Raw genomic sequence first — 25,475 nt, 5'->3', positions numbered from 1 at the left:
GGTGATTCTCTATTGAGCACCTATGGCTGAAATCCTGTCTTAGGGCACCCTTAGTTGTGCCAGAAAAGGAGACATCTTCATCTTGGTTCTCTTCAACACAGGCACCAAATCCAGTCTCACCCCAGTCTTTCTAGTTTTTCTCCCATCTACTCCAAGCACAGACAGGCAGTAACTTGCCCACTTACAAAAGCAGAGGGGGAGAAATCTATACATCCTGGTCACATAAAAGGCTTCCCTGCAAGTGGGGAAAACCTTATTCAAGACTAATAGCAAAGTGTGCAAATGAAGGACCAAAAAGTTTAATTGTAAACAGTCTTACATCTTTTAAGGAAATGCAAGGGAAGGAGCCCCCTGCAGGACCTTTATAACAGCACTTGACTCCCTATGGTATTTGTAGAGTTACCTGAGTATTTGAAATTACAATTTAAGAAAACAAAGGAACTCCAATACAATAATATACAATCCAGTGCTGCTATTCCATTTTTGGTTAACAAAAGCATAGCATAAATACAAATAATTCTGAAAGCAACTAAAAAAAAAAAAATGAGGGGGGCTGGAGATGCCAACAGTATTAAATAGAAGTAGTTAACCTAAAGGAATTTAAAAGGATGGAGTTACATCCAAAACAAGGAGGGATATAAAAACAGAAGTCTTAATTCCACAAGTCATCCCTAGTAACATTTCAGTTATTAACCAGATAAATAAAAAATTGGCAGAGTGGGCCTGATTGACATAGTTGATTTAGGATGAACCTCTGGCTGGTGAGTCATGTTTCACTAAAATTTCTGATGAAATGACACTGGTATGTCAATCTCTTGATGAAAAATTAGTACCCGAACTTTTAAATAGAGTTATTGTAAGTCTTATGAAATTAAAATTCTCCTGCACTCTGATTTAAGATCATAAAAGCCAGAGCAGGAATTCATTATTATGAGCTGCTGGACCAGTTTTAAATCAATCTATTTGATAAAACAAGTAAGGTCCTTCCCTCCTCACCCAGGCTACGTGAAACGCTGCTTTCCCCAACCTCCCAAAAGAGCAGAAGAATAAGGCAATTGCTCATTTTACTTTGTTTTTATTTCAACATAACATGCAGTAAAAAAATTAACAGGATTTATTAGCATTTACAATGCTTACAAAGAAAAAGGACTCTAAAAGCAATTTAGTTCAGATTTAAGAAATCGCTCTAATTAAACACTTACAATAAATCTATTTCCAAATGATCAGTTTGGACCAAAATTTAAGATAGTATTTGGTAGATATTTATGTCTGCTGTCTATCTGCAATATTTGTAATTAACCTCTGATTCTTGGGATATCCAGCCCCCATCTTCCTAACACAGCAGTAAAGACATACACATGGCCATTTAAATTAAAGGGAGAAATAGAGCAAGGGAGACCCCAGGCTGCAAAAATATATACAAGCATTTACCTTTTCCAGAACTAAACATTTCTTCCATAAAAATATTAAATAGCCAAGCCCTATAGAACTAGGGCCGGGACTACTTCATATATAACTATTCTGTATTTTAAAAATATAGGGCAGAAAGCCTTTTGGATGATATTTATACATTTTCGCACAATATTTCTAGGTCCCTAAATGAATCATCAAGCATTATGTAGAACAAAAAAGTCTACTTTCTTACATTATCTCTTAATTTAATCTCATAAATCTCTAGTAAATATTGTAGGTAACTACATTTCAATATGAGCATTCACCTCAATAGGAAGTCTTTATAGAAGGTTTAATCTCCATAGCCACATATTACCAAAGTTCAGACATATAATGAATGGGTAGTTGGCAGACATTCGCTCTGTAAGACAAAGCAATAGTTTTTTGCCCCCTACCAACAAAAAGGCAGAGTCACTTTGAAAACTAGGGCTTTTAGAGACCATAGTACATTTCCTAGAGTATGTAGAATAAAATCAAAATAAAGATAGGACTGAGAGGAGCCCAATCTCTCCCTTTACACTAACGACTTTTGGATGAGGCAACCCTTTCACTGACATGTCTGCTTTATGATGGCAGTGTTTTAGAAAACAGATACACAAGTTTAAAAGTGTTTTTGTCATTGTTTCAAGATGTAAAAGGAAGAGTAGTTAGGGGAAAAAAAAAGCCCATTTCCTTTCCAAATAGAACAGGGGTTTGCTATTTGCTTATTTTTGGCTCAATGCCCCTTTTTCATGCTATGCTACTGAAACCTGCCGAAGTCCCTATTTCATGAGATATTAGGTTATGAGTTCAGTTATGACAGGCACTCAGCTGGCTTAGGCTTCCTCACGCTGTCCTCTGACAGCAGTCATCTTGCTAAGTCTAAGCAGGCTAAGTTAAAAAAAATTTAAACACAGAGAAGGTCAAAGTGCATTAATCAGTTACTAACAGGGCAATCTAATATTAAACAGTCATGGGAAAAAGCTGTTAAAATTGTTAGAGCTGAACAGAAAATCCAAATCAGGACAAGAGAGAGTGGAAGTAACTACTGTAACATTTGTCAGAGAAATTGTCAATTTGTTAAGTTATAATTCACACAGACAATACATTTCTGTGGTTACTAGAAATGTACTGCTGTAAATGTATTACTTGCTTTTTTAGCCAGTACCACAGCTCTTCCTCCCTAATGAAAATGTGATTTTATAGATATTTCATTGACCTCTACTTCGATTAGAAAGCACTCTAATTTGAACTCCTTAGCAGTAGTTAAATGTAACTGGAGTTGTTGGATTATGATAAAATTTAAAGATGGAATTGATACACAGGAACATAAAAAAACTGTTGATGGTCTTCAATAAATTCACCCAAATTAATTCCAAAAATTGGCTAACTTTTTTTTTTCTCTCTACAGTGAAGGCATCATAGTGTCAATATTGTTTGTGAAGTTTAGTATTTGCGAGGCAATTAAAACAATCAAACTTCCAAATGAAGAGTGTTAAGTCATTTGCAGACCAGGACCAACTTCTCTCTGAATTCAAATTAACAAAACTACTTTGTGGAGAGATACAAGAGTCTAGCATCTCTTTTCTAGGGATAACATCAAATGATGCATGGATTTCATGCTCTGGAAAGGAAAAACAACAGTCAGGCCAGGCTGAAAGAAGAGGGAGAGCACAAGCCGGAAATTTGCTCATAACCCCAGAAGCTGGGCTGTTTTAAACAAATACCTCTTTCCATGAGGCTTAATAGGTAGATTTTACATATTTTAGTTACCAAGTGACCTCCCTGCATATTTTCAGAATCTCTAAAAGAAAAAAAACCTAACTGAGACTTCTGAGACACATACACAAATTTTTTGTTAAGGAAAGAATCTAGTGGAATAAGACAGGGCAGATTTCATTGCTGTGTTAATCTCATGGTAAGTAAGGTTTATGACCAAGTCATTTGCAGATCTGATTTCTGAAAACACTGAGAAGAAACCCAGAATCACTGGGAGATAAATCTCAATGATAACATTAATTTACTTACACTCAAGGTAACTCTCTAAACAGTCACAGTCCAATTTTACAAGTGTGCAATAGGCAAAGAAGGAAAAGGACAAACGCTGCAAATAAGTTCTTGTCCTTTGGTGGTGCAGGCTCTCAGAATTCACTCTTGTCCAAAGCCTTCTGTTTCTTCAATAGCAAATAACAGCTTTTCCTTCAGTTGCTCATAGCTCTTGTAGGGCGGCAGGTCCAGGCGGTTAAAACTAAAAGTAAGAATTGTTACCTTGAGAAAAGGGTATATACTAACAATGGTTTCAAAGCCAGGCAAAATTAGGTTGAAATCTCAGTTCTGTCACTGGGCCCTTGGGCACCTGTTTTTTTGTGTTTTTTTTTTTTTTTTAACTTTTCTGTTTTTTTCTTTGGTAAAATGAGAGTTAATAGTATTTACCTCTCAGGATACAATGAAGAAGTAAGCATATATAGCACAGTACCAGATGCTCAATAGGTACTCAGTAAAATGCTAGTCCTCTTAAACTTTCCCATTTACTCTATTATCAAACGTGGCCAGCAAACGTTTGCTGTTTGGGCTAGATGGTAAATATTGATACTTTAGGCTTTGTGGGTCATAGGTCTCTTATCAAAAGGTTTTAAATATACCCCATTAACAATAAAAATATTTTCTGCTCTCATATCTAATATGCTGGTCCTACTGCCTTTCTCTTATTCTTAACTGTGAGTTTTTAAAGATACCTTCTAATTTGGGGGCATATTAAGGACACTTTCACAAGGTAACAGGTAGTGAATCTGCCCTAAAGCCTTGGCCTTCTACTATAGTTTTAGGATAAGGTGCAGGTAGATACTTGGAGGGCTTCCCAGGTGGCTCAGTCACAAAGAAGCTGCCTGCCAATGCAGGAGACACAAAAGACATAGGTTCGATCCCTGGGTGGATTGGGAAGATACCCTGGAGGCAACCCACTCTAGTATTCTTGCTGGGAAAATTTCATGGACAAAAGAGGCTGGAAGGCTACAGTCAGTCCATGGGATCACAAAGTGTCAGCCATGATTGAGCACTCACTCAACAGATATTTGGTAACAGAAGAAATCATGTATCCACAAAGGGAAAATAAATTTACAGTTATAAACATGAACAAATAAAAACATGCAACTTGAAAAAGTAATGAGACTGGTTTTCATGCATGACTGAGATAAGCTGTTCACAATAATGTAATGGCACAGTGTGTTCCAAGTTTAAAAAAAGGGACAAAAGATCAAATCAAAATATATGTGTACAAGGTGAGTATAAGAAAATTAACTGTATCTCGGTATACTAGCAATGATTAATCTTAAGTGAAATTAAGAGAACAATTCCATTTATAATCATTTCTAAAAGAATAAAATACTTAGGAATAAATTTTTCAGAAGAAAAGCAGGACTTATGTAATGAAAGCTACAAAACACTGTTGGAATACATCAGACAACTAAATAAAGGGAAAGACACCTGATATTCATGAGTCAGAAGACAATACTGTTAGGATGGCAATACTCCCCCCAAACTAATCAATCAATTTGTATCAAAATCCCAGCTGATCTCTTTGCAGAACTGGACAAGCTGATCCTACAATTCATATGGAAATCCAAAGGACCCAGAAGAGCAGAAACAATCTTGAAAAAGTTGGAGAATGCATATCTAATATCAAAACTTACTGAAAAGATATAGTAATCAAGACAATGTTACTGTCATTGTGGACAAATATTATAGATCAATGGAAAAGAACTGAGAATTCAGAAATAAACCCATGTATTTATGGTCAACTGATTCTTCAACAAACATGACAAGCTGTTTTAAAAAGTCGTATTAATGAAAATACAAAAGAGCACACAAGATAATAAAAAGGGCAGATAGGAAAAACACACAAATGTCTGGCAAGGTCTATATATGACCGCTGAAATGTCTCACAAAATAAAGTGCAAATATTGTTGGCATTATATTGAATTCGAACATTTTTGTATTTGAGTTAAGATTTGGGTTTTTAGTTTTGTACGTTTTTGGAAATGTGGTTAAACTACATTTATAATAAGAAAACATTTTTTCTGTCACTATGCTAAGAGTATCTCTCTCTATAGCTACCTAGATTTGATTCCTTCCTCTGCCTACAGAGAAATGTTAAAGTGTTTTCTAAATATCACATTAAAAAAAAAAATGCAGTGGTGAGAAAAGGGATTAACTGTAAATCGGTTAACAGGGATTGTTTTGGGGTGACAGAAACCTAAAACTGGATTGTAGTGATGGTTACTTATTTGAAAATCTACTAAATATTACTAGATATGGGTAAGTTTTTTGTTACATAAATTATATGTCACTAAAGCTGTTAAAAATAATTCAATACCATGGGGAAAATATTTCATTTCTAATTTGTAATATGCTATAGTATATACAAGATAAATGAGAAAAGGCTATTTTCTACACTTTAAAAAATTTTTATTTTGGAGTATAGTTGATTAACATTGTTGTTAGTTTCAGGTGAATAATAAAGAATTTCATTTATACATAAACACTCTCTGATTTTACTTACCAGGTATGACTTCTAGGCAACCAATTTTCTTTCCCGACTTTTTCAATGCAGAACTTCTGTGGCCCATTGCTCCCTAAAATATAGTGAAATCATCAACAGTTTGATAGTGTAATGGTTCTCAAATTGCTATCCCCAATTCAGCTGTATCAGCATCGCCAGGGAACTTAACGAATCACAAATACACAGGCCCCAACTGAATTGAAACAAAAACTCTAGGGGTGAGGCTCAGCAACAATATTTTAACAAGCTTCCAGATGATTCTGATGAGTGCTCAAGTTTGAGAATCATATTGTTAATTCATGTTAAGGAGGAGAAAACACAGTTTCATCTATATCCCTTAGCTAGAACAACAGAATGCTGTAATTAATAATATCTCACATAAGAATAGAATGCATAAAAAATTTAATTTCAATTTTAAACAGGGAAACTAAAACTCACTGTCTTATAAAACTTGATTTAAATAGAAAACTGTGAAAACTTTAGAAAATGTAAACTACCTAGTGAATTCAATAGGTCCTGTAGGGTGTACCCTCACACAGTTTTTACCCAATTCTTGTCTCTCATTTATCTTCAGTCAACTGTTAAGGTTATTAACTTTTAGTACTCGTTTTCTAAAAACATCACTACTGCCCCCTAAGCAGCATTTTTTGGTGGTCACAAGGATTGGAAGTACTACTGGACTTTTGAATAAGACAGTGCCAGGCACATTTAATGTTCTGCCATGTGTAAAATAAGTCAAGCCAAAGAATTTTCTCATGTTCCACCTGACTAAACACAATACAAATATAAATTGGTAATACTTTTGCATCTACTAATAGTGAAGTGCTTTCTTAAGTAGTTATGTGAAAAGCCCAGTAACATAAGATACAGTCATTATGAAACAGGATAGCTAAAATAATTAAGTTTGAAATTACTAGTTTATGTACTGCACATTCTCTCAATATATTATAGCATTTTTAGCCACAGAGATGACAAGTTTAATAGCGCTAATTAGTATGTAACAGTAGAGTCTGGATTACTTTTAATAGACTGAATCAAATATCAAAATAGAGAAACATGAAATGAAGGATTTTCAGTGAATTCATTGATAAAGGCTATTTGACAAATAATATCAGTTACCCTGGATGTTTATGGACTTGTAACACATCATGTTGTAAACATAAACTGTAATTTAGGCTGTCTGTTGTTTTCAACCTTACTGACACTGCCCCTAAACCAAACAACCTTCATATAGACTCCTGCACGTTTATTCCTATTTTTCAACCTACTTCAACTTTAAAAAGGTCTGAGGCCTTTTAAATATCAGAGCCTTGGCTTATACTGGAATTCCAAGATTAGCCATTATACTTTAAGTTCTACCTGATTTTTCCTCTACTTTAATCAGCTATATTTTGGCAGGTATATTATCCTTAATTCATTTAGGCTATTTCCCTCTTTCTCTTACACTTATTTAAGTCTATTATTTTTTACCTTTTCTATCTGTTCTTTCATATTTCAGTAATTCTTATATAGAAAGAGCTTCTGATCTTCTCTTAGATCAGCTCATTTAAACAGGAACAACTTTTTGTGTCTTCTAATAGTTTCTCCCAGATATACATGTGTGAAATATAATTTCTTCATAAATCACTTAAAAACTTCTTGATATTACAGTTAGTGTTATGTTTATGTATTTTCTGGAGGTTGTAGATACATTTCATATCTACCAACTTCATTATATAATACTAAAGACATAAATATGTTACAAAAATGGGATATTAGACCTGATAAGGTCAAGATCCACCAGATTTAATTATTATATACATTACTCTTACAACTTTCTTTTCCTATACTGGGTGGAAGGAAGGTTAAACTAATTGTCCTCTAAAATTTGATGAATCACAATTTTACTGTCTTCCAAAAGTATCCTTCTGTATTGCTTCAGATTACTCCACCCAATCCTAATATTATTTCTAAGAGCAGACCTAGTTCTTATTTTTTTAATAATCAAATTCCCAGTTTTTATTGAGAAACTTGTAGCAATTTTTTCTTCATTTTAGTCACTATTCCTTAACCTCTCCAAACCCCAACATGGTCTCTCTTTTTCAAACTAGAGAGCATTCTCAAAGGTGCCCCTCTCCAAAAATGTACTTAGAAATTATCCTTTTTGAAAAAAAAAAAAAAAAAAAAAAAGAAATTATCCTTTTGAGACTTCTTTCTCTGAAGCACTAGATAAAAACTTCCCCTCTATATTGCTTCAGAGAGACTAAAATATTTTTCTTTTTTACTCCCTGGCCTCTCCTCTGCCTCTAGGATAGTCCTATCTCAACCCTAAATACAGATGTTTTTTAAGCATCAGGTCTCTATTCTTTGTATTCTATTTCTGCACAAGCCCATCCATTCTCACAGCTTCAAATGTCACTGCTTCACTGCTCTTATGAGTCTACTTTCTCTAACTCTTACCTCTAAACTCAACACCTGTAAAACTGTCCTCTCATTGAAATTTTCTACTTGGTTGTCTGACAGTCACCTTACACTTAGCAGATTCCTTACACTTCACAACTTCTCCATGTTGCATAAAATGTAAGCATTCTTCCTTTACATTTAATCTTCTAATCAAGTCTTATTTCTACTTTTGGAACTCCTCTTATTTCTACCTTTTCCATCCCTATTTTCTCTCTTAAGATCAGTTTCTTATCATAGCTCTAATGGCTTCTTCCTATTTCCAAGCTTTTCTATTTGCATGCTATACTATCAAGTCTTCCTCAAATGCAGCTTCAGCAAGTTCTACTGTCTTCAAAAAGCTCCCAGAGCTTCCAAAACCCAAAGTAATGTCCAAATTCTTTCAGTCTGGTTTTTAAAATCTTGAACTGGTTCAACACACTACCCAAAATCGTCTACTTGATCTACTTACTTTTTTACCTTTTGGCCGTACCACAGGGCATGTGGGATCCTAGTCCCCTGAACAGGGATCGTACCTGCATCCCTTGTGTCAGCAGCGCTGAGTCTTCACCACTGGATTGCCAGGGAAGTCACCTACTTGATTCTTTAATTTTGACTCTCTTTTTCCAGCAGACTTAAGGATTCCAACTTCTATCCTCCCATGCTACTTGCATATTGTTAGTGTTAAATAAAGACCTGAATTTACTTACTATTTAATCACAAAATATTCTTACAGTCATTCACGTCTAAACAACATGCAATTTAATCAGTGACTATTATGTGACAGGCACTAGAAATAAAAAGATGGAAGATATGGATCTATATCTCAAGCAGCTCCAGGTATAACAGGGAAGAGTGGTAAACAAGTCATTAAAATATAATACAAACAATAGTGCCTGGCTCACAGGAGACACTGAAATGTTTGCCAAAGGACTGAAAAAATGTGGAGTCTAGCCTAAGAATTAAACATTTTTGAGATAAGGATTACAAAGTGATTTAAAAGTTGACACAAATCCAGGTTAACTATATCTAATTAAGAAAATAGATATACTTTGTTATTTCTGATATTCTGTATACACATTAAGGTAACAGCAGTGTCATCCTGTAGACATACCCATTAGGTCAGCAAATCCTCCAACTGGCAGTCGGCAGGTCCCAGTAACAAACTGCAAAAGTCGCATTCTCTTCTCATTATCGATTTCTTTAACAAACTGTTGAAAGCACATTTAAAGAGATACAGAGGTCATATGTGACATTTAGAATACTAAACAAGAAAGGAAAAAAGATCATTTCACATCTTAGTTGAACTCCCAGGGTGACATGCACCAGAAAATGCACCTATTACTACCATGGATGGTAGAGCTTCTCCATGCTTGTCAAAAGCCCCACTGATCAGCCCCCTCCACCAATACCAACCCTGGTACCACAACCCTATAGGTAAACAGAAAAAGAAGAGTGCCCTACGCGTGCAGCCTCAAGATCAGCTCTTCTAGGGCACCCTCCTTTTACCCCTAGACCTGCCTGTCCAACAGACATACATGTGATTACCAAGGACGCAGAGTTTGAGTTAGAACAGACTTTTTGGTTTTGGACGCAGAGTTTGAGTTAGAACAGACTTTTTGGTTTTGGACGCAGAGTTTGAGTTAGAACAGACTTTTTGGTTTTATGAACAAATGAAATTAAGCTCACAAATTCTGACCTGGATATATCCCAGGAATGTTCTCTCAATGTTCTTTATGTTTTGGTGTAACTATGTGTTGCCAGAATTATGTGGCTTTTAACTCCTACAACCCTGACTCAAAACATTAAGTTTCTATAGAATGCTTTCTAGCCTGCAGCACAAGAATTTTGGCTCAGCCAAATTTTTGGAAAGATTTTTTATCTTACTGTACTAACTTATAGAAGCTTGGTCATTTCAGCTTATGGTTTTTTTTTAATGATTTTTTTAAAATTTACTTTTAATTGAAGGGTAATTACAATATTGTGTTGGTTTCTGCCATACATCAACATGGATCATCCAAAAGTATACAAACGTCCCTTCCCTTCTTATGAGTTTCTTTACATAAAAAGCAGGCATTAAGAAAAAAAATTTTTTACTGTGGTTACATATATATAAAATAAAAATTTACCATTTTAAGTATACAATTCAATGACATTAAACAGATTCACACTGTTGTGTAACCATCACCACCATTTCCAGAATTTTAGTTTACCAAACAAAAACTCATTTCTTTAAACTTACCTCCTTGCTTCTGCATTCTTTCTCCCCTGTACTTGGTAACCTCTATTCTACTTTCTGTCTCTATAAATTTGTTTATTCTAGATACTTCATATAAGTGGAATCATACAATATTTGTCCTTTTGTGGCTGGCTTATTTCACTTAGCATAATATCCTTAAGGTTCATCCATGCTATAGCCTGTGTTAGAATTTCCTTTAAGGTTGGACAATACTGCATCGTATGTACGTACCACATTTTGTTTATCCAATCATTTGTTGATGGACATTTTAAGTTGCTTCTACCTTTTGGCTAATATGGATAATGCTGATTATGAACATAGTTATATGATAAGTATCTGAGTTCCTACCTTAAATTCTTTTGGGTATGACCAAAAGAATGTATTGTTGAACCATAAGATAATTCTATATTTAACATTTTGAGGACCTACCAAACTGTTTTCCACAGTGGTATACAATTTTATATTGTCACCAGCAATGTAGGAGGAATTCCAATTTCTCCACATCCTTACCAAGGATGAATATTTTTCATTTTTTTAAAATAACACCTTAAATGGGTGTTATTAAACACCTTAATGGGTGTACATCTCACTTTAGTTTTGATTTGCACTTTTCTAATGATTAGTGAGCAATTTTTCAGGTGCTTGTAGCAGAAATTTTTGAGGAGGCACCATTATGATTCCAAACCAAGGGCCTCTAAGTTCTAAACATTAAATAATTCTTAATGAGATATTAATAATGAAAATCATAGTTCAGACAATTCTATACAATCCTCAAAAGCATTTAGATCAAATGCAGGGGAATATTATTACCTGGCGTTATCTTATTCTCTGGGCAAAGGTGCAAGGTGTACGTTGCTTACTTGGCACTAGTCAAAAGAATGCTGTATTCTGTATTCACTTATTACAATGCATAGAATGGAATGAGGACCCTGAACATACTGGTACATTTTGTTCCATGACTCATTTCCATATGTGGTAAGCATTTTCTACAAAGTTATGGTTTATCTTCCAAAAGAAAGAAACTGAGACAAACCTGCCAAAACCACATGATCTGTTTACTTGTCCTAGTATAATGACGGTAGATGGCATGTCTTTGCCAATCATTCAAATCAATCTCTTGCATCCCACATAAAAGAACCTTTAGGGATAAAAAAGACAAATAGTTTCTTTAGGTAAATGTACAACCAATATAAAAAATGCTAGACATAGATAAGACTAATATTAAACGATTTTCAAAAATTAATCAGGAGGCTTTAGCTAAAAATGTGTGTGTCAAAAATTTCATCAAAATTTTAGCTATATTACTTATAAAAGTTGAGTTTCCATGTTTGGTATCATATATACACATATTCAGGTGAACAGTTACTCATTGGGCAGAGGTTCTAATACCTTTGGCAAAATTTTATATTTTTGGATAAATTATAGACTTTTAACCACTGGGGATTCTTCAGAAACATACTGCCAGAAAAAAAAATATTACTGCCATTGGAAAAATAGTGAAGTGAGCTGAAAACAGACACCTGAAAGCATTATTTACCAGCATGCTTCAGAGGAAAGGAGAACTCAGTACCTCTAATTCCTTTGCATCAAAGTACTGTAAATACTGCTGGGGAAGAATTTCATTAAAGCCCTCAAAGAAAGCTTGCGTCTGTTCTTCAACACCACGAGACAATCTCCATTCAGCTACCATTCTGGTAAATAATTATAAAAAAAGACTATGAGGAAGTTTAGATTTTACCTTAAATTCTGAGTACAAAAATAATTTTTACAAACTTTATTATGAAAAGTGTCAAATACACATAAGTAAAATAAATGAACCCTATGTATAGATATCTCAGCTTCAAGACAATACCAATCTTATTTCAATTATGCCTCTATCCATACCCTAGACAGCGTGTAATTTTCATCTTAAACAAGTATTTCAGTATATATTTCTATTAGGTCTCTTTTTTAAAAACGTAACTATATTTCTATCATCACACAAAAAAGGTAACAATAATTCCTTTACATCAAATATTCAATGCTCAACTTCTACTGACTGATTCAAATTTTTTGACATACTGACTGTATCTGATTCAATTTTCTTCTAATTTTCATCTACAAAGATACATATCAATGTGAACAGTCAAAATCACATCAAATAAACTTTCTGCTTTGTTACAGAATGATTTTAATGAGCAAACAAACACATATTTTAGGCATTTGATTACTTGATGACAATTTCAGACAACAAAAGTTCTAAAGTTTATTAAACTGAAATTTTGGAAAAGAGCAGTGTTGGTTGTATTGGACTAACCTCCCTGGTGATTATAATTACAAACACTGGGCAAGTTATAGATATTACATGTCTGAAGGCATCAGAGAGAAACCAAAGGCAGGCAGAAACTGGTGGGGACAAGATCCTTGAAGGAGGCTGGCACACTGGAACAGAGCCACGTTTACTACACTTTTCCTCTGAGGGCACTGACCAGTTTACAAAGAGCATAGGGAAATGAAACTCAAATTAAAAGCAACAGTATCAGTGGGCTGAGGAGACATAAGGTTGACAGCTTAAAGCTGCCAAAGCAGCTACAGAAAAATCCCTGAAAGAAAAAAGACAGAGGGAATTCTGAAATCTGCACTTCAAATCCTTAACTGACTCCTAAATACACATGTGAAAATGATGAGATGCCAGGGAACCCTGTCCAGTGAACAACTGGAGAGTCAAAGACCCAAGCAGAAATTCTGGCAGTCACCTAGTACAGTGGAGACAGAATTTAAGTTTAATTCTCACAAGCTGCATGGAAAATACCTGGGCTTTCCACTGTAAGGACTACGGAACCATGTTCTAAGGAATAAAGAATATGTTTTAGGATTAAAAGCAAAACGGAAATAGAGTAGCTCTAGCAAGCATCCACAAAAATGAATGTGGTCTGTCCTTAACTTTTTGTCAAAACAAAGTTTTGACAAATATGCTTCAAAGAAAAAAAAAAAGAATTCAGAGTCTCTGCCATGTATTAGCCACAATGAAAAAATGAATACAAGTGCAAAGACACTGAAAAATGTGACTCATAAGAGAAAAAAGTCCATAAATAATACTGGGAAGGGACTTCCCTGGTGGCCCAGTGGCTAAGACCCTGCACTTCCAATGCAGGGGACCCAGGTTCACTCCCTGGTCAGGGAACTAGATCCCACATGTCACAACTAAGACCCGGTGCAGCCAAATAAAATTTAAAAAAAAAAAAATAATAATAATACTGGGAAAACTGATAGCCCAATGTTGAAGTTAGTAAATACTTTTAAAAAACTATTAAAATGTATTAAACAATTTAGAGGACAAGATGGGTAAACTGTATGAACAGATGAAGATTCTCAACACAGAAACTCTTGAAGAACCAAAAGGAAATTTAAGAATATCTGAAATGAAAATTTAATTGGACGAGTTTAAGAGCGCTGTATTCAAAGACAGATCAATCAAAATGGCCCAAACTGAATCACAGAGAAAATGAAAAAATACAAACACCATCTGGGATAATATCAAAGGTTAAATGTACATGTAACTAAAGTTTCTGGAGTATGAAAGAAGGAACCAAAGCAAAAGGAACACCTATAGAGAGAAAGCACAAACATTTTCTGTAACTGAATGGCATCAATCACAAGAAGCTTACAAAATGCCAGAAAGGACAAATATAAAAGCAATTACAATTAGATATATCAGAGTAAAAATGCTTAGAAAACAAAATCTTTTAAAAACCAGAGAAGAAAGCATACACTTCATCCAGAAAATAAAAACAATGGCTCACATCATCAAAAACAGAAGCCAATAATGGAATAACAGCATTGGAAAAAAGTGCTAAAAAACAAACCAAAAAAACCACCAAAAAACTACAAACCTAGAATTCTAAATCGAGTGAAAATATCCTTCAAATACTGAAGGTGACATACATGTATTTTTGGATAAAAGCTGAGATAATTCACTGCCAACAAGCACACATTAACAGAAATGGTGAAGGAAATTTTTAAAGCTGAAGGGAAATGATCCCAGGTGAAAAAAATGTATCTGTAGAAAGAAATGAAAACTAGAAATGGTAATGTGGTAATTTCTTTTAAAATATATTGATTTCTTAAAGCAAGAAAATAGTATTACAGGGTTATAAACATCAGAAATATAATGATAAAAACAGCACAAATGGCTGAAGTGAGATAAAATTATACTATTATAAGTCCCTTATATTAGTATATTAGTTAAAAATTACAATGTTACATATATGAATGTAGCAGTATAAAATTAATTAAAAGTGGTAAGTTAAGGATGTATATTTTCATTAGAGCAATCATTAAGAAATTAAAGAGGTATAGGGAGGAAAAACACCAAAGATATACAAGAAGAAAACTAGAAATCAGTAATACAAAGGAGGGCAGGAAAGGAGGAACAAAAGAAATTGGGAAAAAGAAGAAACAAATAGCAAGGTGGCAGACTTAAGTCCAATCATGTCAGTAACAACGTTCAAAGTAAATGTACTAAATACAATTAAAAATAAAGATTATCAGACTGGATAAAAATAGTAAGACCTAAGAATATTCTGCTTATAAGAAACATACTTTAAACAGAAAGACAAAGGATTGAAAATAAAGCATAGAGGAAGATATGCCATGCAAATATTAATCACAAGAAAGCTGGAGAGGATATATTAGTATTTGAAAAGTAGAAAAACAGGCAAGAGATCCAGAAGCTGGAATTCAAGCAGCAGCAGTTATTATGTGAAATCTCACCCATATCAACTGGTGCCGAGAATATGTGAGTGAACTAATAACTTGAGACTAAAAGTATGAAAGCACAGCATAAGAGAATACACTAAGAAAATCATTTTACTTAAAAATTTTACCTGATCTTTCAATATTCCCCACAAAAACATCTGCATATAAAATTGAGATTGTTTTCAATGCCATGATGTTAGACGGCATAGTAGGTACAGAATTGGTATTTAAAAGGGTGATCCAACACTGCTTCTACCCTTCAAACTTCCACTTCTGGAGAAAAACTGAAAGGCCTATCTGTTCAAAATTCTTTTCTATTACTTTATAAATCCATTCAAAATTCTTTTCTATTATTTTATAAATCTCCATATTTCTGGTTACACTGAAATATACCAGAAAGGGGAGATGAAACTCATTAACATCCACTAGATTAATCTCTGTAAGGCTTACAGTTTGAATTAACCTTCATGGTAGTCCCTCCACCCTGCTGCCTCCACAAGGATCCATCCTACCTTTCACGTGCTTTGCTGTCAGACTTGTCACAAAGAAATTTATACTGTCTATTGAACTTAGTCCTTAATTTCTTGTCACCTGGCCTCTATATCTACCATTGGGCCATAGTTCTGTTATAAGGGTCATCATAACTTACTAGCCACCACATTGTCTAAAGATTCACTTTCCTTGGCTTCTGAAGTACAGGACATGGCCACGGGGCTATTAATCCTGAGCTTCCTGACAGCACCACACACTACGGCAACCCTAATCACAATTTGTGGCCTGTGCTTCCCATCCTATGTACTGCTTCCAATAGCTTTTGCTCTATTTCTACATAACTGAATCCTTCCCAAACATCAAGTCTCAAATTAAATATGATCAGATTCCAGTTCCATGATTATAACTAGATAAAGCGATGTCTCCTATAGTATTTGTTCCTCTCAATGTACTTACAAGATAGGAAGTGGTGAATTGTGTCCTTAATAACATACAATCAGGTCTCATAATAATTAGTATAAAGGCAAATAATACTTTTTGAAATAAGCAATTTATCAACGTGCTATATATAGTCCAACAGAAAGGTTAAAAACTATGCCAAAAAGAGCATTCTCTCTTACCTGATATATTCCTCTTTATTTTCTTCTGTTACAAGAATATTGCCACCATTGGGTTTCAAATCATGACTCTTGATTTCACCTAAAATTTCTTTATCAACGGAGAAATACATTTCCAAACCACACTCCTCAATATTGTTTTCTCTGCCCAAATGAAAGTAACACTGTTACACTAATTCAATCATTTAAGGTTCTTTTTAAAACTAAAGGACTATGTTCTTCAGTAATTAATGTTTTAGTCACTAAGTCTTGTCCAACTTTTTTGTGACATCATGGACTACAGCCTGCCAGTCTCCTCTATCCATGGGATTCTCCAGGCAAGAATACTGGAGTGGGGTGCCAATTCATTCTCCAGGGGATGTTCCCAACTCAGGGGTCGAATCCTTGTCTTCCTGCATAGGCAGGTGGATTCTTTACCACTGAGCCACCTGGGAAGCAATATATTCTTCAATAACTATTGTTAAACTGTAGCATCAGAATAACAAAGCTGGAACATGATGCTCTAATAGTCATATTTTGCCTAAGATTTTTGTGTATATTTCTATAAAAATAATCATACTGAATAATGAGACAGATTTAACATAAATCATGTAAATTCAGTAAACCAATTACATGCTTACAGTCTGAATACATTACCCACATTATAATGAAAGCATACAGACTAGAGACTTCCCTGGTGGTCCAGTGGCTAAGACTTCAATGCAGGGGGCCCAGGTTCAATCCCTGGTCCAGGGAACTAGATCCCACATGCTGCAACTAAAAGATCCCACATGCCCCAAAGGAGATCAAAGATCCCATATGCCACAACTGAGACCCAGCAAAGTCAAAGAAATAAATTTTTTTTTTAAAAGAAAACATACAGATTATATTTTGATAATTAAAAGGAAACAAACTTACTTAACCCAGATGAGAGAATTGTAAAATTCTGGATCAATCGATTCTAAATCCTTCAGTCCAACTGGTTTATTCAAGATACGCTTATAGAATGGCAAAGAAAAACCTGTGTCTATGAATTTCCCATGGAACAGAGCCTATGCAAGAAGAAAACAATCCATAATTTTATAATAGTCACTGTATTTTCAGAATGTTAAGATGAGTTCTTCAGTTAAAAGACAAATAAAACCAGCTCCCCATCATACAATCTATTACGCAATACTTCTGGGAAAAGGGAAGATATAACAACCCAATCTTAAGACATGTCTTAGTGATGAGAAAATTTCAAACGAGAAAGTTAAAGGCACAATGCTTTAGTATAGCTGAACTAGCAAAGTAAACACAGCTCTCCACTTGCACTTACCATAGCAATAAACCTGCCAATAAAACGAAAATATTTCAGGTGATCTGGATTGATGTAAGAAGCGGGGTTTATCTGCAAGCAGTAGTTATCCTTCCCTGCATATTCAAACAGGCAATACATTGGGTTCAACACCTCATGTGACAAAAGAAAGAACCATTCTCTGAAACCAAAAGAAAATTTAGGGTGAAAAATCTTGTAAGTAATCATACCAATAAATCAAAAAGCAGTGTTATAAAGCTCTCAGGAATCTATACTCCTCAGGTGGTGATATTTCTCTAGTCTCACAATGATTTTTACAGCTTCTGTACAAACCACCATCTATTTTACAAAGATATTTACACACTACTTATTTCAAAGACTCTAAGACATCGTTGACTTTAAAGACATTATTTGATAAGCCACTAAAAATATTTTCCAACTGTAATACACATCTCAGTTTCAGAGATGTTAAAATATGAAAATTTTAGTCTTAGAATCAGTGAAATACTAAACATAGTGAAGTTTAAACTTCACTGCTGACCCATGTGGTTAGATTCGCTGAAACAAGTCTAACATTATTCCATCCATGTCCAAGCCCCTCAGTGATGCTCATTAAGTGCTACTGCTCTCTTAAATATGAAAAAACTTCCAATTTCAGAGAGGCAATAAAACACTTAATTTGAGCTACTCATTCATTAGAAAAATACACTGAGAAGCTCTAATTCAAATGCTGTGAAAGTATCAACCAACACTAATGTAAGATTATAGTTACTATGTAACAGGGGTGAGGATCTGGCAGAACAGTAGGCAGAGTGAATCTGGGGCAGTTTATCAATGCATGCCCGAGATTTCTTTTTCTTTTGATTTATGGCCTCTGGTGGTAATCCTGCTTATACTTAATACTACTGATTAATTTTCTAGCTAGGAATGAATGATTATCCTCCTCCTGAATTCTCTTTACTTTGTACAAAATTAAATGTTTCTACTCATATTTTTATTTACCTATGATTACTTCATACATTTTGAAATATGAAGTTTGAAACAAAACCTAAGTAAAAACCACTAAAATGCAGTGACCAGTTAGTGACGCCACAAAGACTCAGGGTCTGAAGTAGGATATTAATAAACTATATTTCTACACTTTACAGCAATCCCAGAGAAGCAGTTATGATCACTCTTATTATACAGATGAAGGTAGTTGCCCCAAGTCATACTAATAAGTACAGAAAAAGGATTCAAATGCAATCTTGACTTTGAAATCCTTGCTTTTTGTAAGGCCACTGATATGCAAATTTTTAACCGTGTATGATATATCATTATGGAATAAGCAAAGCAACTTGCTGCTTGAGTCTGTCTTCCAGAGTTTGATTAGAAGCTTCAACATTAAGAAAGGAGAATTTAAAATTTTAAGTCCTGTTTTATATAGCCTTCTATACTCTAAAAACAGATATATATTTATTAAACTCAGTTGGGAACTGAATGACTACTATTTCTATCAGCAGTCTGTGTTGGGGAAAGTGACCTGAACACTCTAGGGCCTTGTATGTTCTATGGAACAGATATGATGCAGTCTAATGAACACTGGCTTCTAGTTCGATAATGTGAAACTTGCATCCAGGCTCTACAACTTAGTTATGTGTCTCTGGTGAGTCTCTATACCTCATTATTACCTGTAAAATTCTCTCACAGAATTATCCTGATGAATAAATGAGTGATGTGGGTGAAATCAACTAGCAGTACCTTAGAGAGAGAAGTGTTGAATTAATGGTTTTTGAAGTTTTATAACTGCAACATTTAATAAAGGTACAAAAACTTGCTACATTTCATTTTCCTGAAATAGAAAATTGAGAAAATACTTGCAAGCAAAGTGTAATGATACCTTTGGAGGAAAGGAACTAAGTTCTGAGTATTCATATTATCACTACCTTGCTACACCTCCATAATCTAAACCTTCTTCTCCTGGAAAAATCACCCACAAACGTCTTCGCAGATCTTGAGGACTGAAGCTCATTATCTACCAAAAAAAAAAAAGAATTGGTAAAAGTAGAAACACCTTAATCACTTACTTCCGGGTTAGAAATCTCCTTCATTTTAAGTAACTTAAATTCCTCAGGACATAGAATGGTGTTTGTAGTTTGGTCAATTCCACACATACAGAAAATACATTAAAGTTTCATAATATTTTATAAATTACACATATCTATATTTCTGTATACTTTATATATAATTTTCTTTTAAATGATCCTACCACTGACAAAATTCCTTCTCTCACTTGCTTAGAGCAGAGTAACTGTGACCACGATCAGAGGTTAGGTCCTTATTTGGTTTGGGCAGGTTTCAGTTTGTTTTATACCCAAAAGGTACACATAATAGCTAATTGGCTAACTTGGAAAAGAAAAACAGCGGCTGTGAGAGAACAGTTACCTTGGAAACACATTCTCAGTGGAAAACTGGAAAAACTGCTCAAAGTTTGTATTCTACTACAGTAGTTAATATGATCACCTTCACATTTTTAGGACAGTGACATTACTGAGCGACAGTGGAGAGGTCAGTCAGGCTCTTCTTTTTTAAAAGTATTTAAATACTTGCCCAAAATTGGGCATGTAGATTATAAATATTACTCTTAGAAAAAAAAAAATGACACAGAGAGAAGAAAGTCCATACAATGATTCTATTTTATGAAGGGACAAGAATGAACAATCAAATTTAAATATCTAGAGAGGCCCAGGAAGTGACCTGCTTATTCTAGGGATCTCTCAGTTCCTATACTTTCATGAATTCATATCCCACATGAAACAAATAATTTGATGCTTATGACAAATGTTCTACAAATACTATAGGCTACAAATATATCAATGGAAATAAGTTAAAATTATCTTTTTTGTTCATTTCTTGGTCCTTCTGGTTATTCTTTGTCCCTGTGGCTGCTCCCCAAACTGTAGGATAGTCCCTGATCTCTTTTGCTGTTCCCCTGTAAAAAATATCTTTAAATACCCTTTAACAAACGTCTAATATGAAGGAGGGCTTTGCAGAGGGTGCTAGTGGTAAAGAACCCGACTGCCAACACAGGAGATGTAAGAGACACGGGTTCAACCCCTGGGTAGGGAATATGCCCTTGAGGAGGGCATGGAAACCCACACTAGTATTCTTGCCTGGAGAATCCCAAGGACAGAGAAGCCTGGCAGGGTCGCAAAGAGTCAGACATGACTGAAGTGACTTAGCACACCCAGCACACAATATGAAGGAAAAAAAGAAATGTTTCTCCTGCCATTTCCCCCATAAGCAGTTTTGCTATGTCAAAAAACACACTACCTTAAACAACTTTATCCAAACATTATGAAGAAAATCTGATGTTATTTTTGTTATATGTCACTCTTCCAAAGCAATCCCATTTTTAAGTTTTTATTTCACATTTATTGGATGGGTGTACAGTCTAGGGTAAGAATTTTTAAAAACTGTTTTAGCATCACCTGATCTGTCATTCTGCAAAAGTCTCCAGGTGTCAAATGCTAAAGGGACATTTACTCATATCTGCATCTTTTCAGCACTGCTATCATCAAGTCACGTTCCAAGAAACTGGCTCACCAGGAATTGACCACTCAGTGACTACATACTGGTTACGAACATGAAAAGAACAGAGAGGCAACAATGGGACAGAGAATGGCCTTGGAGCTTTCCTTACATCAGACTAAGGGAATGACTCATAATTCCCTAAAGTGGCCTTAGTCAAGCTCTGTTCCTAAAAAACTGTCTGCTCCTACTTAGCAGGTATTTCCCTTCAATGTTAATAACAGGTTCCATTAGTAAAGAATGTAACTACTTCTGAAAGTAAGCAGACAGCCATTGTCAACTATCTCAATCTTTTTTCTGTTTGCATGCAGCTTGGCACTTTGTGAAGCTGTAGCTACCAAATTATCATAAAAGTTTGATAATAAAGAATCACATTCACATCTGTCCATAAAATAAGAATGAACTGGAAGTTTTCAAACTGAGATATTTTTCCCACTGGTTATTTTCATACAACAATCACTTAATGTTTGTGTGCGTATTCAGTTGCTTCAGTCATGTCCAACTCTTTGCAACCCTATGGACTGTAGCCTGCCAGGCTGCTCCGTCCATGGGATTCTCCAGGCAAGGATACTCAAGTGGGTTGCCATGCCCTCCTCCAGGAGATCTTTCCAACCCAGGATTCGAACCCACGTCTCCTGCGACTCCTGTGACTCCTGTATTGCAGGTGGATTCTTTACTGGTTGAACTACCAGGGAAGCCCAATCACTTAATACTTAGCTGCATTTGGTTGGTAAACAAAGTTGTAAAATAAACCAAGTAGTAAATTAACTCAGGTTCTAAAGACAACTAAAACATTTGAGACTACTCCTAAGAACATTATTTTTAGATACTGTCATCAGTGACCAGTTACACTTTTTACTACATAAAAAAACTCTTAAAATTATAAGAATAAACATGATTATAAAAATGCAAGTAATACAGAAGTATAAATATAAATTCTCCCTCTTTCTCTATCTGGAGCCAACAATGTTCATATGAACTTTGTTCATATGGAACTTTGGCAGATGTTTATCTACCAAAAGCCTATTTTCTTACTTAAATATCAATTTCAAATCAAATACCGAGCTTAGAAATGGAAACATGAAACTAGTATTAAATTACTATGACATTTCAAAAGCATAGAACATACACAAAACATACACACACAAAGCTATCTGCATTTTCCTAAATTTTAAGTACTAAGGAATCTGATGATGAAATTAGACTTAAAAAATTCAAGGATTTCATCAAAGTGTTTAGATTAAACTGCCAGCACCAAAGGTTTTGGGTTAGAAGCCAGGGGGCAAACCATTGAGTGAATAAAACAGTACCTGCTGAAAGGAATCCTCAAACAATGTTTTTCTTGTCACTGTAATCTTTATGTGCTGTGGCATGGCCAGTTGCTGAAATATAAGAATGTCTTAAGTCAACTCTCACCATTAAAATGGCCTATCAAAAAACCAAAAGAATAAAGTTTTACTTACTTTTTTTCATTTACAGTAACAAGTAACTATGAATATGAATTTTTATTTAATAATGTTTAACCATACATTTGTGGGTATTCATGCTAATTATAGATCATCTGATATATAAAAAACAGAAGAAAGCAAGATGTTGTACACACCAGTGATTACTTTATGAGTCAAATTTTCACTTCAATTTTCAAAAAGCTAATTCAAATTTTTTTGGTTTACATGGGACCAATTAATTATAAGTTTGAAATTTAAAAATATTCATCACAGTCACACTTGGACTAGTGCATTAATTTTATTGAGAACCCATAAAGAAACCACTAATTCACTAAACATTTATATTAAAAATAATTGATAATGTCTGTTAAAAATACTCTGAATATAATCACATATGTGTACTAATGTATCTATCAAAATGACACATACATATGGATCTATCAAAGTCATATCAAATGCTAGATATGAAAGGAGCTGGTTACAATTTATATACCAGAAAAAGTTTTAACTCATTTGAAGATTTTTCCAACTTGAAAATAATGAGTACCGAAATGAGTAGCAATGCTTCCTTATTCAAATGGTTTCAAATTTATTCTTCTGGACAAGAGAAGCCATAAATTACCTAAGTGATAAATCTATTTCTTGAATCTAAAAATAGAAAAATTCCAACCCTTCCATATTTTACCTGTTTATCTATACGTTAATTAATTCTACAATCACTGATTGTGTAAGCAACATAATAAAAGGAGTACGGAAATACAGTACTGGTACTAACCTGACACCAGAAACGGAAATACTGAACCTTTGCCTTGAAGTCCCGTACATAGGCTATCTGGGGTCCATTGTCTCTGAGGAACAATGTTAATATGACATAAATCTGCTTGTAAGATAAAATACTGAAGGAAAACACAACATCACACTCCCTAAGTACTTAGTAGTTAAATACAAAAATGTCCCAGTACAACATACTCCTAAAACCACCTTAAAAATGAAATACTCCCCATGACCACTTTTAAGTAAGAAAACAGAAATACATTTTGATCTTTTTAAAGCTGCTGTTTCTGAGATTCTCTCTTATATTCAGCCAAATATAACAGGGCTAGGTAAAGGAGGTTTTGTCTGAGAAGGGCATCTACTCCCAAATTCACTCTCCTTTCTCCTTAATACAATCTTGAGATTTACTTGGGCAGATTGCTACTTAGGATAAAAACAACACTTCCCAGTGTGGCTGTGTGACTTAACTATGGCTAGTAATCTTAAGTGGAAGTGCTATTGAATAGGACTTCCAGGAAGGAAGGCTCTTTTAAAGAGAGCTGGGATAGCTGGAAAGGGATTTTCTTCCCCCTTTCCAATTTGTTCTTCCTCCATATCCCAGCTCAGAGTGGGACTATGACAGCTAAGCTTCAGGCAGCTATCACAAACTATTAGGTGACTCTCACACAGATGATGGCCTAGCATGGTAGGACAGAAATAAAGAAGCTCAGATCACTGATGATACCATGGGCTTCCAAACTAGGCCTGGACTTCACACCACAAGATTATTTGCTTTTTCCCTGAGCTACTATTGACTTCATTTTCTAAATGTTCAATGTAGAAATACAATTGATTTTATATATTGACTTTGTATCTGGCAACACTTAAATTCACTTGCTAGTTCTAGTTTTTTCCCCTATCCCCTAGATTCCATATGATTTTTATACAGACAATTGTATTACCTGGGATCTGTGTGAAAAAAGAGTTTTACTTCTTTCCTTTCAATCTTATTTCTTTCCCATCTCACAGGACTACCAACACAATGTTGAATTTGGAAGTAGTGACAGAAGAAATACTTGTCCTATTCCTGATGTAAGAGGTATTTTGCCATTAATCTTATACAGATACTATTTATCAGATAAGAAAGTTTCTAAGGCAGCTGAAAGTTTATAGTAAACTAGCACTGTATTTTGTATACTCTGTACACTGCTTTTTCTCCTTTAATCTAGTAATGTGCTGAATTAAATTGGTTTAATATACAAAATTCAATCAATCTTGCACGGGGAGGAGGGACTCCACATGATGATGGTGTAATATCCCTCCTATATCTTGCTGGACTTAATTTGCCATTATTTTGGTAAAGATGCTTACATCTATGTTCATAAAAATATTACTCAATAATTTTCGTATACTGTTTTTGGCTGATTTGGGTATCATACAATGAGATACCACTTCATACTAACGAGGATGGCATTATACACATCATGTACAGATGTGAGAGCTGGACCATAAAGAAGGCTGAGCAGCAAAGAATTGATGCTTTCAAATCGTGCTGGAGAAGACTCTTGAGAGTCCCTTGGAGAGCAAAGAGGTCAAACCAATCAATCCTAAAGAAAATCAACCCTAAATATTCACTGGAAGGGTTGATGCTGAAGCTCCAATACTTCAGCCACCTGACATTAAGAGCCGATTCACTGGAAAAGACCCTGATGCTAGGAAAGATTGAAGGCAAAGAAGGTGGCAGAGGACGAGATGATTAGACAGCATCACGGATTCAATGGACATGGATGTGAGCAAACTCCAGGAGATGGTGAAGGACAGGGAAGCCTGGCATGCTGTAGCCTATGGGGTCACAGAGTTGTACACGACCTAGCAACTGAACACCACCACCACACATATACATACACACACACACACACACACACACACACACAGA

The 25,475-nt window shown here is 34.8% G+C and overlaps 1 protein-coding gene across 4 annotated transcripts in view; it reads right to left on the bottom strand.

The window, feature by feature from the left end:
- Positions 1-1,059: 1,059 nt before the first annotated feature.
- Positions 1,060-25,475, bottom strand: part of ITCH (itchy E3 ubiquitin protein ligase) — a 97,138-nt gene continuing 72,722 nt past the window's right edge. For 3 of the 4 annotated variants that reach the window (XM_043884921.1, XM_043884920.1, XM_043884923.1), the window contains 11 exons: positions 23,562-23,634; positions 22,649-22,720; positions 19,694-19,782; positions 17,790-17,949; positions 17,390-17,523; positions 16,496-16,636; positions 12,217-12,337; positions 11,680-11,784; positions 9,522-9,618; positions 5,990-6,062; positions 1,060-3,679 (listed from right to left, as the gene is read on the bottom strand). In XM_043884921.1, coding sequence (XP_043740856.1) covers positions 3,580-3,679; positions 5,990-6,062; positions 9,522-9,618; positions 11,680-11,784; positions 12,217-12,337; positions 16,496-16,636; positions 17,390-17,523; positions 17,790-17,949; positions 19,694-19,782; positions 22,649-22,720; positions 23,562-23,634 — 1,165 coding nt within the window. In that variant the 3' untranslated portion in view covers positions 1,060-3,579. Of the gene's footprint in view, positions 3,680-5,989; positions 6,063-9,521; positions 9,619-10,633; positions 10,645-11,675; positions 11,785-12,216; positions 12,338-16,495; positions 16,637-17,389; positions 17,524-17,789; positions 17,950-19,693; positions 19,783-22,648; positions 22,721-23,561; positions 23,635-25,475 lie in introns of those variants that run through there. The other variant, XM_043884922.1, reaches the window with a different exon arrangement.

This window comes from Cervus elaphus, chromosome 23 (genome assembly GCF_910594005.1).
Source record: "Cervus elaphus chromosome 23, mCerEla1.1, whole genome shotgun sequence".
NCBI classification, from domain to species: Eukaryota; Metazoa; Chordata; class Mammalia; order Artiodactyla; family Cervidae; genus Cervus; species Cervus elaphus.
This window is presented reverse-complemented; position numbering and strand designations above follow the sequence as displayed.